The 18,192-nt window shown below is 44.7% G+C and overlaps 1 protein-coding gene across 5 annotated transcripts in view; it reads left to right on the top strand.

Annotated features, from left to right (window-relative positions):
* The window catches only part of EVI5 (ecotropic viral integration site 5), a 206,541-nt gene that overhangs the window by 55,912 nt on the left and 132,437 nt on the right, over nucleotides 1-18,192 (top strand). For all 5 annotated transcript variants that reach the window (XM_069737571.1, XM_069737570.1, XM_069737568.1 and 2 more), the window contains one exon: nucleotides 6,345-6,574. In XM_069737571.1, coding sequence (XP_069593672.1) covers nucleotides 6,426-6,574 — 149 coding nt within the window. In that variant the 5' untranslated portion in view covers nucleotides 6,345-6,425. The remainder of the gene's footprint in view (nucleotides 1-6,344; nucleotides 6,575-18,192) is intronic.

Raw genomic sequence — 18,192 nt, 5'->3', positions numbered from 1 at the left:
GCACACATATAGATATACCGTATACATATTTCACCACAGGCGCACTCCACCTTCTGGCTCGGCATCCTGCAGATGTTTGAGCGCCACAGACCTCAGCGGCTATTTTCGGCTTTTTTGCGTGATGCATTTACATTCCGTTCATGTAAAGCAGCCAGCACACGGGCTCGGTGCGATGACTGTCTGGTGCGATGACTGTCTGGTGCACATTCATTACTTAGTGATATCTTAAGTCGTCTTATGTGTGAGCTGCTTAACCAGTTCTTGCCTACTAATGCTGGTACTTGATGATGTACCTTACAACCACTGTGTAAGTGACCTCGGGGGAGATGTGTAATGCAGAGCACACTGTTCTCCATGATGCCTCACGGAGAGCTTTCTGCTCTGAAGCCTTGATGTCCTGGGGCTTTGTGCAGAAGAGAACATTTTAAAGGAGAAGCAAACGAAAATAATAATAGCTTTCCTCATAGTCTGATCTCTGCATCCGTATCCACAAGGGGCTGTGTGTATACTGAAAGCCCCTCGCACACTCAGTCTGCCAAACTGTTAACCATCTTGTTTGTACTGCCGCCCAACAGATGATGTCGGAAGCCATAAGGATCTTTCGGTGGGAATTCAATCACCCGAACCTTTCGATTCTGGCAGCGATTCACATTGAGAACCTAGGAACCAGGGCTGTGGAGTCTGTGTCATGGAAATTAACTTACCGACTCCACAGCCCTGCTAGGAACACTTGGTTGGGCCGGGCATTCCTGTAAATAAGGAGCCGGTAAAAGAAGCCGTCAACATAAAGATCATTTGATCGATGGTGAAATATGGCCCTGCTGTAAAGAAGCCCTCCCATGTATTTTTTTTTCCCCTTTCAAATCTGTGTGTGTACTGTCAGCATGTTAATGCCAGTTGCCGTCTTCTCCGTTATGGAGCCCCATTCTGCTCCTCTTAAGAGTCGCGTCACCACTTTTCGGACTGTCCGGCTCGCCCTGTGATTTATGCATACGCCTGAAGTCTTTCTTACAATGTACGAGTCCAAGTCCTCATTCTGACCCTCCTTGGGCTTACATGGCCACTGTCTGGAGTCTGAGGAGTGGTGGTGTCACTGGACAGGAGCGGCGCTGGCTACCCGAGAAGATACAGGTCCTTCTCAAAAAATTAGCATATAGTGTTAAATTTCATTATTTACTATAATGTAATGATTACAATTAAACTTTCATATATTATAGATTCATTATCCACCAACTGAAATTTGTCACGTCTTTTATTGTTTTAATACTGATGATTTTGGCATACAACTCCTGATAACCCAAAAAACCTGTCTCAATAAATTAGCATATCAAGAAAAGGTTCTCTAAACGACCTATTACCCTAATCTCCTGAATCAACTAATTAACTCTAAACACATGCAAAAGATACCTGAGGCTTTTATAAACTCCCTGCCTGGTTCATTACTCAAAACCCCCATCATGGGTAAGACTAGCGACCTGACAGATGTCAAGAAGGCCATCATTGACACCCTCAAGCAAGAGGGTAAGACCCAGAAAGAAATTTCTCAACAAATAGGCTGTTCCCAGAGTGCTGTATCAAGGCACCTCAATGGTAAGTCTGTTGGAAGGAAACAATAGGAAAAACCCAATGTGGCTAAACAAAGAAGTAAGACAGGCAATTAACAGTAAAAAGAAAGCATTTGCACTACTAAAGCAGGATGGCACCATTGAAGCTCTAAAAAACTATAGGGAGAAAAATACTTTATCTAAAAAACTAATTAAAGCTGCCAAAAAGGAAACAGAGAAGCACATTGCTAAGGAGAGTAAAACTAATCCCAAACTGTTCTTCAACTATATCAATAGTAAAAGAATAAAAACTGAAAATGTAGGCCCCTTAAAAAATAGTGAGGAAAGAATGGTTGTAGATGACGAGGAAAAAGCTAACATATTAAACACCTTCTTCTCCACGGTATTCACGGTGGAAAATGAAATGCTAGGTGAAATCCCAAGAAACAATGAAAACCCTATATTAAGGGTCACCAATCTAACCCAAGAAGAGGTGCGAAACCGGCTAAATAAGATTAAAATAGATAAATCTCCGGGTCCGGATGGCATACACCCACGAGTACTAAGAGAACTAAGTAATGTAATAGATAAACCATTATTTCTTATTTTTAGTGACTCTATAGCGACAGGGTCTGTTCCGCAGGACTGGCGCATAGCAAATGTGGTGCCAATATTCAAAAAGGGCTTTAAAAGTGAACCTGGAAATTATAGGCCAGTAAGTCTAACCTCTATTGTTGGTAAAATATTTGAAGGGTTTCTGAGGGATGTTATTCTGGATTATCTCAATGAGAATAACTGTTTAACTCCATATCAGCATGGGTTTATGAGAAATCGCTCCTGTCAAACCAATCTAATCAGTTTTTATGAAGAGGTAAGCTATAGGCTGGACCACGGTGAGTCATTGGACGTGGTATATCTCGATTTTTCCAAAGCGTTTGATACCGTGCCGCACAAGAGGTTGGTACACAAAATGAGAATGCTTGGTCTGGGGGAAATTGTGTGTAAATGGGTTAGTAACTGGCTTAGTGATAGAAAGCAGAGGGTGGTTATAAATGGTATAGTCTCTAACTGGGTCGCTGTGACCAGTGGGGTACCGCAGGGGTCAGTATTGGGACCTGTTCTCTTCAACATATTCATTAATGATCTGGTAGAAGGTTTACACAGTAAAATATCGATATTTGCAGATGATACAAAACTATGTAAAGCAGTTAATACAAGAGAAGATAGTATTCTGCTACAGATGGATCTGGATAAGTTGGAAACTTGGGCTGAAAGGTGGCAGATGAGGTTTAACAATGATAAATGTAAGGTTATACACATGGGAAGAGGGAATCAATATCACCATTACACACTGAACGGGAAACCACTGGGTAAATCTGACAGGGAGAAGGACTTGGGGATCCTAGTTAATGATAAACTTACCTGGAGCAGCCAGTGCCAGGCAGCAGCTGCCAAGGCAAACAGGATCATGGGGTGCATTAAAAGAGGTCTGGATACACATGATGAGAGCATTATACTGCCTCTGTACAAATCCCTAGTTAGACCGCACATGGAGTACTGTGTCCAGTTTTGGGCACCGGTGCTCAGGAAGGATATAATGGAACTAGAGAGAGTACAAAGGAGGGCAACAAAATTAATAAAGGGGATGGGAGAACTACAATACCCAGATAGATTAGCGAAATTAGGATTATTTAGTCTAGAAAAAAGACGACTGAGGGGCGATCTAATAACCATGTATAAATATATAAGGGGACAATACAAATATCTCGCTGAGGATCTGTTTATACCAAGGAAGGTGACGGGCACAAGGGGGCATTCTTTGCGTCTGGAGGAGAGAAGGTTTTTCCACCAACATAGAAGAGGATTCTTTACTGTTAGGGCAGTGAGAATCTGGAATTGCTTGCCTGAGGAGGTGGTGATGGCGAACTCAGTCGAGGGGTTCAAGAGAGGCCTGGATGTCTTCCTGGAGCAGAACAATATTGTATCATACAATTATTAGGTTCTGTAGAAGGACGTAGATCTGGGGATTTATTATGATGGAATATAGGCTGAACTGGATGGACAAATGTCTTTTTTCGGCCTTACTAACTATGTTACTATGTTACTATGTTACTAATGTGGCAGAAAACGCTGTACAACGAGAAGAGGAGACCGGACCCTGAGGAAGATTGTGGAGAAGGACCGATTCCAACTGGACTGTTGCTAAGTGGTCCCAAGTACTTTTTTCTGATGAAAGCAAATTTTGCATGTCATTCGGAAATCAAGGTGCCAGAGTCTGGAGGAAGACTGGGGAGAAGGAAATGCCAAAATGCCTGAAGTCCAGTGTCAAGTACCCACAGTCAGTGATGGTGTGGGGTGCCATGTCAGCTGCTGGTGTTGGTCCACTGTGTTTCATCAAGGGCAGGGTCAATGCAGCTAGCTATCAGGAGATTTTGGAGCACTTCATGCTTCCATCGGCTGAAATGCTTTATGGAGATGAAGATTTCATTTTTCAGCACGACCTGGCACCTGCTCACAGTGCCAAAACCACTGGTAAATGGTTTACTGACCATGGTATTACTGTGCTCAATTGGCCTGCCAACTCTCCTGACCTGAACCCCATAGAGAATCTGTGGGATATTGTGAAGAGAAAGTTGAGAGACGCAAGACCCAACACTCTGGATGAGCTTAAGGCCGCTATTGAAGCATCCTGGGCCTCCATAACATCTCAGCAGTGTCACAGGCTGATTGCCTCCATGCCATGCCGCATTGAAGCAGTCATTTCTGCCAAAGGATTCCCGACCAAGTATTGAGTGCATTACTGAACATTATTATTTGATGGTTTTTTTGTTTGTTATTAAAAAACACTTTTATTTGATTGGATGGGTGAAATATGCTAATTTATTGAGACAGGTTTTTTGGGTTATCAGGAGTTGTATGCCAAAATCATCAGTATTAAAACAATAAAAGACCTGACAAATTTCAGTTGGTGGATAATGAATCTATAATATATGAAAGTTTAATTGTAATCATTACATTATGGTAAATAATGAAATTTAACACTATATGCTAATTTTTTGAGAAGGACCTGTAAATATATTTAACACAATGACAGTACACCATTTACACAGGTTTATGAGGGAATATGTTACAGGGAAGGCTTCTTTACATGGCCATTTGAAAGTAGTCTGTTGGTTGAACAACCTTCAGCACAAACAATTGTCGGGTGATCAATCCAAAGCTCTCATACACACACTGTCTTCCAAACCCAACAGTATCGGACGACTGTTCATGTGTATTTGTGCCTCCCAACTCCTCTGACAGATTGTCGGGGGGACAGCGATTCCGCATGCCATATTTTGGATGGCTAATTTTTAACTTTCTTTTTTTTTTTTGTATTTTAATTTGATTTGTAATTTTATATTTTTCTGCCAAGGACTTGCCTTTTGGACTAGTCATCTGTTTGACTTCCCAAATTCTAAAGTATTTTTTCTCTGAAATGCTGTAGTAATTAAGAATAAAGCCTACACGGCTGTAAGCTCAACAGCATCAGACGGACTGATTCCTTCCTGCCCGTGGACAGCCTTTATTACATGCTGGGTTCACTTTTAATAAATGAAATTGACTTGCTAAAAATGTTATCAAATACAGATATTATTGACCTGTAAAATTTCCTGTCCAGTCTCGATCTCTGCCGATCATTGTTCGTGATGTGTACGGCCAGATGAACACTGAGGCCAGTGATTGGCTGCAGTGGTGACGTGTGTGTATATCATTATACTGTGCCAAAGACATCGGGACCATGAGAGAGCTGGTGCCGGACTGGCGGGAGATGGGGATGGTGCTGGACTGGCGGGGGATGGGGATGCAGCTAGTGCTGGACTGGTGGGGGATGGGGATGGAGCTGGTGCTGGACTGGCAGGGGATGGGGATGGAGCTGGTGCTGGACTGGCGGGGGATGGGGATGCAGCTGGTTCTGGACTGGTGGGGGATGGGGATGCAGCTGGTTCTGGACTGGTGGGGGATGGGGATGGAGCTGGTGCCGGACTGGCAGGGGTTGGAGCTGGTGCCGGACTGGCGGGGAATGGGGTTGGAGCTGGTGCTGGACTGGCGGGGATGGGGATGGTTTTGGTGCCGGACTGGCGGGAGATGGGGATGGAGCTGGTGCTGGACTGGCGGGGATGGGGATGGTTTTGGTGCCGGACTGGCGGAGGATGGGGATGGAGCTGGTGTCAGACAGGCAGAGGATGGGGATAGTGCCGGACAGGCAGGGGATTTCCTGTATTCCCTTTCATTAGACTGTCTCCTCATTATAATGCTATTGCCTACGTAAATTTATCTTCATGTTATCATTTGAAGTGCTTGAAATATTCTATTGCTCCGGTGGTTTGGCGCCAGATTCTCTTACATTTCTTGATAAACTTTACGATCTGGATAATGTGGCGTTGTTTGGCGGCACACCGGATGTGTACTGGGGTACTGCAGGCACGTGACCTCTCTCCGTGTGCTGCGGATCACAGTACACGGTTGTGCACATGAGCTCTGAAGGTAAATGACGTGCCCCATTCTCCGCCATTGTTTGGGTTCTTCACAGTCACGTTATGTTGCTAGTTGTGGTCAGCGCGGCTTGTTAGTTAATAGATGCAGTTTGTAGTAACATTCTTTTTAGTTCCTTTTTTATTTCCCAGTGAATAATTTAGTTGTTCTTCGGTAATACCAGGTGGGAACAGATCAGGAAAAAAAAACTGCAATACTTTTGTGACAATATACGGTATGTAATTTTATTTTATTTATTTATTTTTTTATCTTTCTGCATTTCAGGTGGCGACAGACAAGGTTGCAGAAAAGTTGAGTTCTACTCTCTCATGGGTAAAGAACACCGTGTCACACACTGTCAGTCAAATGGCAAGTCAGGTGGCGAGTCCATCAACGTCATTACACACTACGTCCTCGTCCACCACCCTGTCCACACCAGCACTTTCCCCATCCTCTCCAGTAAAACTAAGTCCAGACGAAGTAGAGCTGCTGGCGAAGCTAGAAGAACAGAACCGGTAAGTGTCTGCTGCTGGGTTTTTGTTTTTTTTATAGTTTTGTTACTTATGTTCTGCAACATTTGTATGTTACAGCCGTACTAATGATACAAAGATGAGTTTTTCTTGTGTATTTCCTGTTTCAGTTCCTCTTTTTAAAAGCCATCACATTGACTGTTTCGGTCCCAGCGGACCACGTGACCATCACTTACTGTCCTGGTCCACTGCGAAGACCATGCATGATCTGAAGTCCCTTTCTATGGAATCGTCAATGGAAGTCTCATAGGCTTTTTACAAAAAAAGTAACTTGTGGTCCACGCCAAACACTGCGTTATCCGTACAGTCGGACTGAGGGTTGTCTTCAATGAGGCAACTGTATTACGATTTATAAAAGAGAACGTTTTGGAGTGATGATATTGTCCACTACAATATTTCATTTTACAACTGGATCCATGATGGTTTTGGGAGGAAAAACAAACAAATATTCAACTACTGGACCCAATTAGTCCTCTGCACTGCTCACGGTGTTCCCAGACGGTCTCCTCGCTTCCTGTTCCTGCAGAAGTTGTCACAAATTGTGCCATCTGAGCAGGAAGAGAAAATGCTCATCCAGCTTAGATGGACCATCACATATGCATCTAATCTGTGACTGCTGATTGGTTGTAGTGGTCATATGACAGCCCTGCCACATGCAGTGGCAAGGAGACCGGCGGGGGAACATGGGCAGCAGGTCGGACACATGGCGTGGTCCAGTAAGTGAGTATATTTTTTATTTTAAGACCACCGTAGGCCCATTAGTAAATTATTTCATGGGACAACCAAAAAATGTACGATTTGAAGAAAAAAAAAAAAAAATCACCCCCCAACTTTTTGCTTTTTAGTAACATATGGTCCTCCACCTTCTTGTGTCCCAAACAAAGCACATGTTAAAACATTTTTGCAATATGTTGCTGTTCTTCCTGTGGCCACTAGGATTCGCATCAGACTGGTAATAGGATGACATAAAAAACAGACTCTTTGATTACAATGAAAATGAAAGTTGTCATCCTGTTATCAGTGGTGGGCAGATCAGTAATGACAGTGCGAGAGGTCATTGTGCTGAACAGGGAAGCCACTGTCACAGTAAATTAATATAGATTAATGATGACTTGCATGTATCCAGAAGAAGGCAACTAAGAAAACTGCTCATATGGCTCAACAATGATTTCAAAGAAAAAAAAAGTTAAGTTTAACGGTGACATCCGCCCGGTTCATCCCTAGCAGTCATTGGGTAAGTAAGAGAATGTTTCCATGCCCATATTTGAGCCCAGCATATCACCCCCAAACCATAGATTCACGTGTATGTATATATGTATATAATATATATATATATATATATACATACATACATATATATATATATATATATATATATATATATATATATATATATATATATATATATATATATATATATATTGTATATACAGTGCCTACAAGTAGTATTCAACCCTCTGCAGATTTAGCAGGTTAGTAACACAGGATATAACAACAGGATCAAAATAGTAGAAACTCCAAACTATACATAGCACAACCAGGGAAAGCTCAAACATCAGAGACCCAAAGGAGTATATAACAAATATTTATTAATTACAAAGTACAAAAAGCAGAGTAAACACTACCAAGCAGGTAAAAAGACAAATACAGGCGAAACGCGCGTAGAGGCGGCAGGCTAGGACTTCAGATGGTTTTCCGCATGTAGGTATTTTTCCCTTTTACGTACTCATTTACACTTCCTGGCATTTCCTGACCTTATAGATAGCGTGCACCCTTATCCCATTTCTCCCTATCCTAGCACTCCTTGCACTTTGCATACCATTGGGGATTGGCGTGCTTTCAGCATAGGTATTCAGTGGGGCCTTGGTGGCTTAATTGGTGCAGCTTCTCTATTACTTCAGCACTTTAGCTAGTATTGCACTTTAGAACTTATATTTGTCATTTGCACATTTATACCATTTTTGGTTGTTTTTCTATTTTTAGTTTAGTACAGTGCAATCATTCTCTTTTTTCTAATTATATGGTCAGTGATCAGGCTGTTGAATTTTTATGCGGACCACCTGTATTTGTCTTTTTACCTGCTTGGTAGTGTTTACTCTGCTTTTTGTACTTTGTAATTAATAAATATTTGTTATATACTCCTTTGGGTCTCTGATGTTTGAGCTTTCCCTGGTTGTGCTAGATTTAGCAGGTTTACACATTTGGAATTAACTTGGCATTGTGACATTTGGACTGTAGATCAGCCTGGAAGTGTGAAATGCACTGCAGCAAAAAAGAATGTTATTTCTTTGTTTATTTTTTTTTTTTAAATTGTGAAAAGTCTTTTCAGAGGGTCATTTATTATTCAACCCCTCAACCCACCAGAATTCTGTTTGGTTCCCCTAAAGTATTAAGAAGTAGTTCAGGCACAAAGAACAATGAGCTTCACATGTTTGGATTAATTATCTCTTTTTCCAGCCTTTTCTGACTATTTAAGACCCTCCCCAAACTTGTGAACAGCACTTATACATGGTCAACATGGGAAAGACAAAGGAGCATTCCAAGGCCATCAGAGACAAGATCGTGGAGGGTCACAAGGCTGGCAAGGGGTACAAAACCCTTTCCAAGGAGTTGGGCCTACCTGTCTCCACTGTTGGGAGCATCATCCGGAAGTGGAAGGCTTATGGAACTACTGTTAGCCTTCCACGGCCTGGACAGCCTTTGAAAGTTTCCTCCCGTGCCGAGGCCAGGCTTGTCCGAAGAGTCAAGGCTAACCCAAGGACAACCAGGAAGGAGCTCCGGGAAGATCTCATGGCAGTGGGGACATTGGTTTCAGTCAATACCATAAGTAACGTACTCCACCGCAATGGTCTCCGTTCCAGACGAGCCCGTAAGGTACCTTTTACTTTCAAAGTGTCATGTCAAGGCTCGTCAACAGTATGCTCATGATCACTTGGAGGACTCTGAGACTGACTGGTTCAAGGTTCTCTGGTCTGATGAGACCAAGATCGAGATCTTTGGTGCCAACCACACACGTGACGTTTGGAGACTGGATGGCACTGCATACGACCCCAAGAATACCATCCCTACAGTCAAGCATGGTGGTGGCAGCATCATGCTGTGGGGCTGTTTCTCAGCCAAGGGGCCTGGCCATCTGGTCCGCATCCATGGGAAGATGGATAGCACGGCCTACCTGGAGATTTTGGCCAAGAACCTCCGCTCCTCCATCAAGGATCTTAAGATGGGTCGTCATTTCATCTTCCAACAAGACAACGACCCAAAGCACACAGCCAAGAAAACCAAGGCCTGGTTCAAGAGGAAAAAAATCAAGGTGTTGCAGTGGCCTAGTCAGTCTCCTGACCTTAACCCAATTGAAAACTTTTGAAATTTTGAAATATACACATCTTAGGCTGTGCTCCCAGTAGCGCTGGGGTTCGCCAGAAGGGAATCCATAATGGATCTGACCTCCTGGTAACTCCAGCTAAGGCTGCCGGAATGGCAGGATTCCGCCAGCCTTAGCTGGGGTCACCAGGTCAGATCCATTACGGATCCCATCCTGGCGGACCCCAGCGCTAGTTGGAATGCATACTTACCATGCAATTGTAAAATAAATTTTGAAAAGTATTTTTATTTGAGTTATTCCGTGTTATTTGCACACAGGCCTAAAAGGCCCCACGTGCGTGAATATGGGGTAGTCCCAAAAAAAAGGTTGTTATACCGAAATGCCTATAACATAAAAATATATGAACAACTGAAAATTACTAACAACTATATACCTGAGGAATACCTAGAGTTTCAAAATTCTAACTAAAGTAATTTTACAGAAAATAGAAAACAAGTAACCTGCCAGGCCTGCGAGGCCCCAGGTATGCGTCCGCCAGCCTTAGCTGGGGTCACCAGGAGGTCAGATCCATTACGGAATCCCGTCCTGGAGGACCCCTGCGCTAGTGGGAATGCATCCTTACTTTGCAATAAACTTTGAAAAGTATTTTTATTTGAGTTATTCCATGATAATTGTAAACAGGCCTAAAAGGCCCCAGGTGCGTGAATGTGTAGATTTCTATGGGTATGCGTTCTAGGGTTAATAAATCCTGCTCTTGTTTGAAGTTTGAAGGCTCTAACTTATTTGCATCTTATTAAACCTGCTAGATCTGCAGGGGGTTGAATACTACTTGTAGGCACTGTGTGTGTGTGTGTGTATATATATATATATATATATATATATATATATATATGTATATGTATATGTATATGTATATGTATATGTATATGTATATGTATATGTATGTGTATGTGTATGTGTATATATGTGTATATATTTATATATTGTAGATTGTGAGCCCTCGCGGGCAGGGTCCTCTCTCCTCCTGTACCAGTTGTGACTTGTATTGTTAAAGATTATTGTACTTGTTTTATTATGCATACCCCTCCTCACATGTAAAGCGCCATGGAATAAATGGCGCTATAATAATAAATAATAATAATAATAATAATAATATGTATGTGTATATATTTTGCCCCTATCTACGTAATGGGGAAAAAGTGAAAGGAAAAGTGTTGGGAGGCAAATTGACAGCCAGGAGGAGATGGCATACTGGTATATACTATATACAGGGGAGATGATATACAGCTATATATTATATACAGGAGGAGATGACATACAGGTATATCTAATATATAAAGCTGAGTGTGTGTATGTCTGGGATTGGCACCTGCACCGTCGCAGCTACAGCTACAAAATTTTGCAGTCACACGTCTGGACCCCGAGAGCGTCATAGGCTATGTTGTGAGGTGAAATTTTAACCCCACGCGTTCCAATTCACCAAACAATTTTGCCCCTATCTACATAATGGGGAAAATGTGAAAGGAAAAGTGTTGGAGGCAAATTGACAGCTGCCAGTTGTGAACAAGCGGGACTGAAAGAGTGAGAGCGATGGTGCCAAAGAGTATATACCGTACAGTTGCTAAGGTGGGGCCCCCACATGGGATACTCACCACACACAGGGATATGAACACACACACAAAATGCACCACACACTACCACGTGCTTGAACACCTATTACCCTCAGCACACATTTCACCACACATACACCAACCTCGCCACATAAAAGTCGAAACACAAAAGTTGCCGCTCAAAACTCACCACGCGCAAAATTCACCACATGCAAAACTCACCACATGCACAAAACTTGCACATACTCAAAACGCACCACACATAAAACTCTCCATGTTCAAAACTCGCCATGCGCAAAGCTTGCTGCACATAACTTGCTACACTAACCTGTCACATGCAACTTGACACACAAAAAGTTGCTACACGCATGTCGCTACATGCATGTAGCCACATGCAACTCAACACACACAACTTGACACATGAAACTCGCCCTAAAACACACACAAGTCTGGTATTATCCTTCAAAAATAAAAATCTGATTAATAAGCAGACAAACTACAAGAGCAACAAATGTACCATATAGGAAATACGGCAGCTGTCAGTCACATGACCTGTCTATTATGTGTATGTGTGAGCTAATATATACCGCCAGGGGGGAGGGCTTCCTGTTGGCTGGGGATTTATCAGGCTGCCAATTTAGCTTACAAATGAGGTAAAAATACTGAGCAAATAACGTGTGAACGAGGTATAATACAAGAGGAAATGACATACAGATATATACTATGTACAGGGGAGATAACACACGGGTATATACTATATACAGGAGAGATGACACACGGGTATATACTATATACAGGAGAGATGACACACGGGTATATACTATATACAGGAGATGACATACAGGTGTATACTATATATAAGGGAGATGACAAACATGTATATACTGAGGTGAAAATGAGGGGTGTGAGGTGAAAATGAGGGGTGTGAGGTGAAAATAGTGGAGTGATCAGAAAATGACAGATGTGAGGTCGAAATGACAAGTGTTAGGGGGAATGAGAGGAGTGAGGGGGAAGATGAGAGGCGTGATGGGGAAAATAAGAAGTGAGGTGCTATAACTAACCACAGATATTTACTATGCCCAGGCAACGCCGGGTATGAAAATTGTACATTCACACTGAAGGCATCAAAACTATGAATTAACACATGTGGAATTATATACTTAACAAAAAGTGTGAAACAGCTGAAAATATGTCTTATATTCTAGGTTCGTCAAAGTAGCCACCTTTTGCAAAGCAGTCATCAAAGTGTGTGTGTGTATATATTTATTATTATCTAATTTACTTTGGCATGCGGCAACGATGGTATGTGGACCAAACGTGCTGATCCATGTGAGTCTGCTACTTACCGTAAAAAGCCAATGGATGTCATCGGTTGTCTGATTTTCACTGCTTGCTGGGGATGCATAGCAGACCTTTTTTCTTTTCTTTGTTTTCCCCTAATATGAGAAAATGTATGGCAGAGATTTGAATTGGATGAAGATAAAACTGACGTGACTTTGGCTGCAGCCCATCTACAGGTGGAGAGCACTCCCATCATCCAGTGATCTTAGTACCTGGGACCTTGGCTACACATAAGTTTTTGCACCCAAGCTACCTTGATGAATACATATGGCAGCAGAGGGCAAGTGTGCCTTTTTTTTTGTTCCCTGTATTCACTGTGTACAAAGAGAGGATCAAGTCTCTGCCAGAATCTCCCAGTGGCGACTTATTAACCAACAGCGAAAGGATTGGGCTGAGATCCAAATACTAGATCCTTGTCCTGTCTGACCTCAGGGGCCAGAGGTGAGACCCCCGTGGACACCGTTAATGGTCTAGTTTTGTGAAGTCAGTGAATTTGGGCGAATCGTGGGTCTGACCTGCATTACTTCTGATACATTGGATGTGACCTACATACATGCAGTTCTATTAAATGACCTGTAATTGGCTCTTCTCTGTGTCATAAATGCCGAAGGTGATATTCGCCTTCCCCTCCCCAGACTCCTGCTGACGCTGTGAACAGTCAGAGCCTGGGGTTCTGCATCCAGGAGCTTCTGTCTATGAAGCCGCATCTTTGCAGATCTCTGCATTGGGACCTCATTCAATACGTTTTTTGCAAAACCCATATTTTTTGTGAAGCTCAATAACCTTAGTCATCCTCCTTTTGTAAGTGCATGAAACCCTACAGCCAGGAAGACTTATACTGAGCATGGTACACCGACCTCGCCTCTGTGACCCCTATAAATCCCGCGGACCTGGGTTCGGCCGCTAAGCACAAGTCTGCGGCAGTCTTCAGCCATTAGACTGCACAGTAGGCAGACACACTTTAGCACTGGGGCGTGTTCACACGTGGTGGTTGATGTATAAAATTTGAAGCGTCTAACAGTAGCAGCATAATCCATGAGATATCTGAAATACGCATGCACAATTTTATTTATTTATTTTTTTTTTCCCATGCGAATTTTGAGCTCAGATTTGTCTTTGCCACGATGCGGCATGCCCATTCTTTCTGCGTTTTTGCATGTGGATGAGTAAAAAGTGTAGTGACCTTAGTGTATGGTCACCAGTCGGGTATAGCCCTGCACTGATATACTTGCTTGGCTACTTGATGATCATCCATTTAGAGCTGCAAGACACCACTTGCTGCCGACATGCAGAATGGTGAGTGACACTGGTGACTGTATTGGCAGTGGAATGGCCACATTTCTCAGTACCACATAACCATTACACTCCACAGATAGTTACAGTGTGACTCGCCATTTCCAATGTCTGCAGCGCCAATTGTGTGAATCGTAGCGTAATTGTGTGTAATCGACTGCATCACTTTTGGCTGTGAGGATTGTCTGGGATTGCAAGTCAACCCTGGTAAAGGCGCTCTGGTCGATAGAATGAGTATTGAAACAGAACAGACGCCCGATGCTTCAGGGCGGTGCCAGACCTTTAAATGCATCTTCCCACCTGCTTGTTCTCAGTCTTTCTCCACCTTTACTTGCCTCTATGAAGCCAGCGCCATTAATCAAAGATGAGAGGGTGGAGACGAGGGGGTGCATAAGCAGGTGGGAAGGCGGAGTTAAATGTTTGGCCCCGCCATGGTGCACCAAGTGTCTCTAATGGGTTTGAACGGCCATTCTGTGCAGACAGTCCCTTTTAAAGTGAATCTTTTTTTTTTGCTATGTAATCTGAGAGCAGCATGATGTATGGACAGAGACCCTGATTGTAGTAACTGTCACTTGCTGGGCTGTGTATTGTTTCAATAAAATCAGGATTTTATCAGCAGGGGTTTAAAGGGACTCTGCCAGCACAGAATGACTGTTCAAGCCATCAAGGTGTATATAAATGGTTGACCCCACCGTGAAGTACCGAGCGGTGGGACTTTTTCTGTACAGAATGTTCAAACTGAGTCCCTTTAACACTACAGGACTAGGTGTTTTGTGCCTCCTAGTCAACTGCTGTGTAACTCCGCCCCAGCACTGATTGGCAGCTTTCTGTGACTCAGTGGTGTGGGCGGGGTTATACAGAGCTCTGCATTCTGGGCATTGCTAGATCTGCAGCAACATGAACTGCTTGTATCAAAACTAAACCAGATAGACCAGTAAATGACACATCACTGGAATTTGGGTCTCGGTGTTCCCCAACTCCGGTCATGTTTTCAGGATTTGCTTAGCATTGCACAGGTGATCATTGCATTTATCTGGAAAGGCAAGAATTACATCACCTGTGCAATACTAAGGAAATCCTGACTATATGACCTGTTGGTGGCTCTTGAGCACCGGAGTTGGGGAACATTGCTCTACATCATGCTGCTCTCAGATTACACAGTAAAAACCTAGTGATGGCTGCATTCAAGTTAAAGAGAATGCAAAAGACATGCAATATCAGACCCAGGCAGTGGCCAATGTGGCGCATCTGTCACTAGTGCAGTATCCGGAGCTCCTGGCAGTAGCGCTGTAATAATATCAGATGAGGATCTTGCAGTTTTCTTCTTACCCATATGCGGTATTATATCCAGCAGGAAGAACTCGTGTGAACCTGTTATAAAATCCCAGTTACGTGTTTGCTGACAGAATGAGTTCGGCTTATCGGAGATTTATTCCTCATGTATTTTTGATTTATGCCCAGTGTTATGGCTGCAATGAAATCCTCGGTAGTTCCCATTGTACCTGCGCTGTTACTGTTGTCATTTCCTATAGTCTTCTTGGAGGTGAGCCTTGGCTCGTGTCCACTGCTGGTTACCTGTATGACCATTACATGCTGTCCAGTCCGAGCTCTGACAGCCTTCCCTTGCTGCACTGGGCAGTAGTGTGAGGCAATGTTGTCTGAGCCTTTGTCCTCTCCATGTTTGCTGTAGAAGGACAAAGGTTGCTGTGTGTGTACAGACGCCGGCTTCCCGGAGTTCAGGCATGGCTCAGTCCATCCTCGTCCTCTATAATCATTGCTCGGATTACATTAGGGGCACAGAGTGCAGCCGGACGGTGAGGCCGCAGCTCGTGTTCACACCAAGAATCGGAGTATGTCCGTACTCAACCTTTTCAGGTAAACGCTGTACTGTAGCTTACGTCGCCATGTTGTGCATTAGAGAATCTGAACTTCTCATCTTTACTTTTTTTTTTTTTTGTTTTGTTTTTTTTTTTGTAATTTTTGGATGATGTCATCACTTTTTGCTGATTTAGATTTTCAAGGTAACATGTAATTTTGTACCGGTGGCCAATATTGCAGTCAGATACTTACATGGTGCCTTACCATTTCTATACTTTTCAGTCAACTTGTCGTATTCCACCTGCACCTGAAGGCTCCCATACACATCATGGCAATCTGACGATTTCTGCAATAGCAGACTGTTACTGTATAAGGGGACCTCCTGAACCCCTCGTCTAACGTCTCCAGATCAAAGGATCATTCAGTCTCCCGGTCCCGTCCGTCCGTCCCCCGGTCCCGTCCGTCCGTCTCCCGGTCCCGTCCGTCCGTCTCCCGGTCCCGTCCGTCCGTCTCCCGGTCCCGTCGGTCCCGTCCGTCCGTCTCCCGGTCCCGTCGGTCCCGTCCGTCTCCCGGTCCCGTCCGTCTGTCTCCCGGTCCCGTCCGTCCGTCTCCCGGTCCCGTCCGTCCGTCTCTCTCCCGGTCCCGTCCGTCCGTCTCTCTCCCGGTCCCGTCCGTCCGTCTGTCTCCCAGTCCCGTCCGTCTCCCGGTCCCGTCCGTCTCTCGGTCCCGTCGGTCCCGTCCGTCTCTCGGTCCCGTCGGTCCCGTCCGTCTCTCGGTCCCGTCGGTCCCGTCCGTCTCTCGGTCCCGTCGGTCCCGTCCGTCTCTCGGTCCCGTCCGTCTCCCGGTCCCGTCCGTCTCCCGGTCCCGTCCGTCTCCCGGTCCCGTCCGTCTCCCGGTCCCGTCCGTCTCCCGGTCCCGTCCGTCTCCCGGTCCCGTCCGTCTCCCGGTCCCGTCCGTCTCCCGGTCCCGTCCGTCTCCCGGTCCCGTCCGTCTCCCGGTCCCGTCCGTCTCCCGGTCCCGTCCGTCTCCCGGTCCCGTCCGTCTCCCGGTCCCGTCCGTCTCCCGGTCCCGTCTCCCGGTCCCGTCCGTCCGTCCGTCTCCCGGTCCCGTCCGTCCGTCCGTCTCCCGGTCCCGTCCGTCCGTCCGTCTCCCGGTCCCGTCCGTCCGTCTCTCTCCCGGTCCCGTCGGTCCCGTCCGTCTCCCGGTCCCATCCGTCCGTCTCCCGATAGATGATCCGCTGCCGGAGATGTTGGGCTCACCACTCTGTAAAACCGACCATACACATAGATGGCTATCAGCTGCACAATGCTTCAGCCAACACCATGTGAGCCGACCAACCCATGGACAGGAACAGGGGCATCAGCTGTCCAAAATGGGACATGTGCAATAAACATCTGTTGGAATGATCAGTCATCCAATCCTGCTGGTATCGGCAGGTTCAGCTGATATTACTGTAATGTGTATGGGGGCCTATAATGTACATATAGACTTGCCAATCTGCGGTTCTAAACGATGGCCTACATGAAGCGGACCAGTTGTTAAATCGCCGGTTTAGAGTACATGCCTGCACTTCCTCACAAAGTACCTTTTAGAATATAGTTGTTCTCTGCAGCACATCATCTCCTCTTTACACCAGACAATATGCTGCCTAGAAAAATAACTAAAAGGCTTAAAAATTTCACCCGACGAGCGTTCCTTTTGGTCCTTCATCGGGTGACTAATAGCCTGTTTAGACAGGCCAATTATCGGAAAATGAGCATTCCTAAAAATGTCTTGTCTAAATGCTCCCTGAGGCCCCTTCACAAGTCCATGATGCCACACGTACCCATTATAACGTATGCTGCTGTGCACGTCTGGTTTTTTACTGGCACCACTGACGGCAAGGGCCAGTACAAGTCTCTGGGTCCATGTAAAACGCGTACAGCGCACGGATGGCGTCCGTGTATGGCCTGTGTGCTGTAAGTGCTTTTACATTGCAAAGTGTAGGAGAAGCTTTGTATTTTTTTTTTTTTTTTCTTCTTTTGCCATACCTGCAAACCACAGATCCAGGACCACTGATGGCCCAGGTCCCGGTTTTTCTGGTATTATACGGACGTGTGAAGGGGGATGTGAATAGTGGCTGTATTGTGCATGCTGCATTGCAGTAGCCCAAGGCTGGGTTCACACAGTCATAGTTCGTGGTCTGTATAGGACTCCCAGTGTGAAGGTTACAGCCTCCC

Source organism: Ranitomeya imitator, chromosome 8, assembly GCF_032444005.1.
Source record: "Ranitomeya imitator isolate aRanImi1 chromosome 8, aRanImi1.pri, whole genome shotgun sequence".
NCBI lineage: Eukaryota > Metazoa > Chordata > Amphibia > Anura > Dendrobatidae > Ranitomeya > Ranitomeya imitator.
The sequence above is the reverse complement of the archived record's forward strand: the minus strand, read 5'-3'. Positions and strand labels throughout refer to the sequence as shown.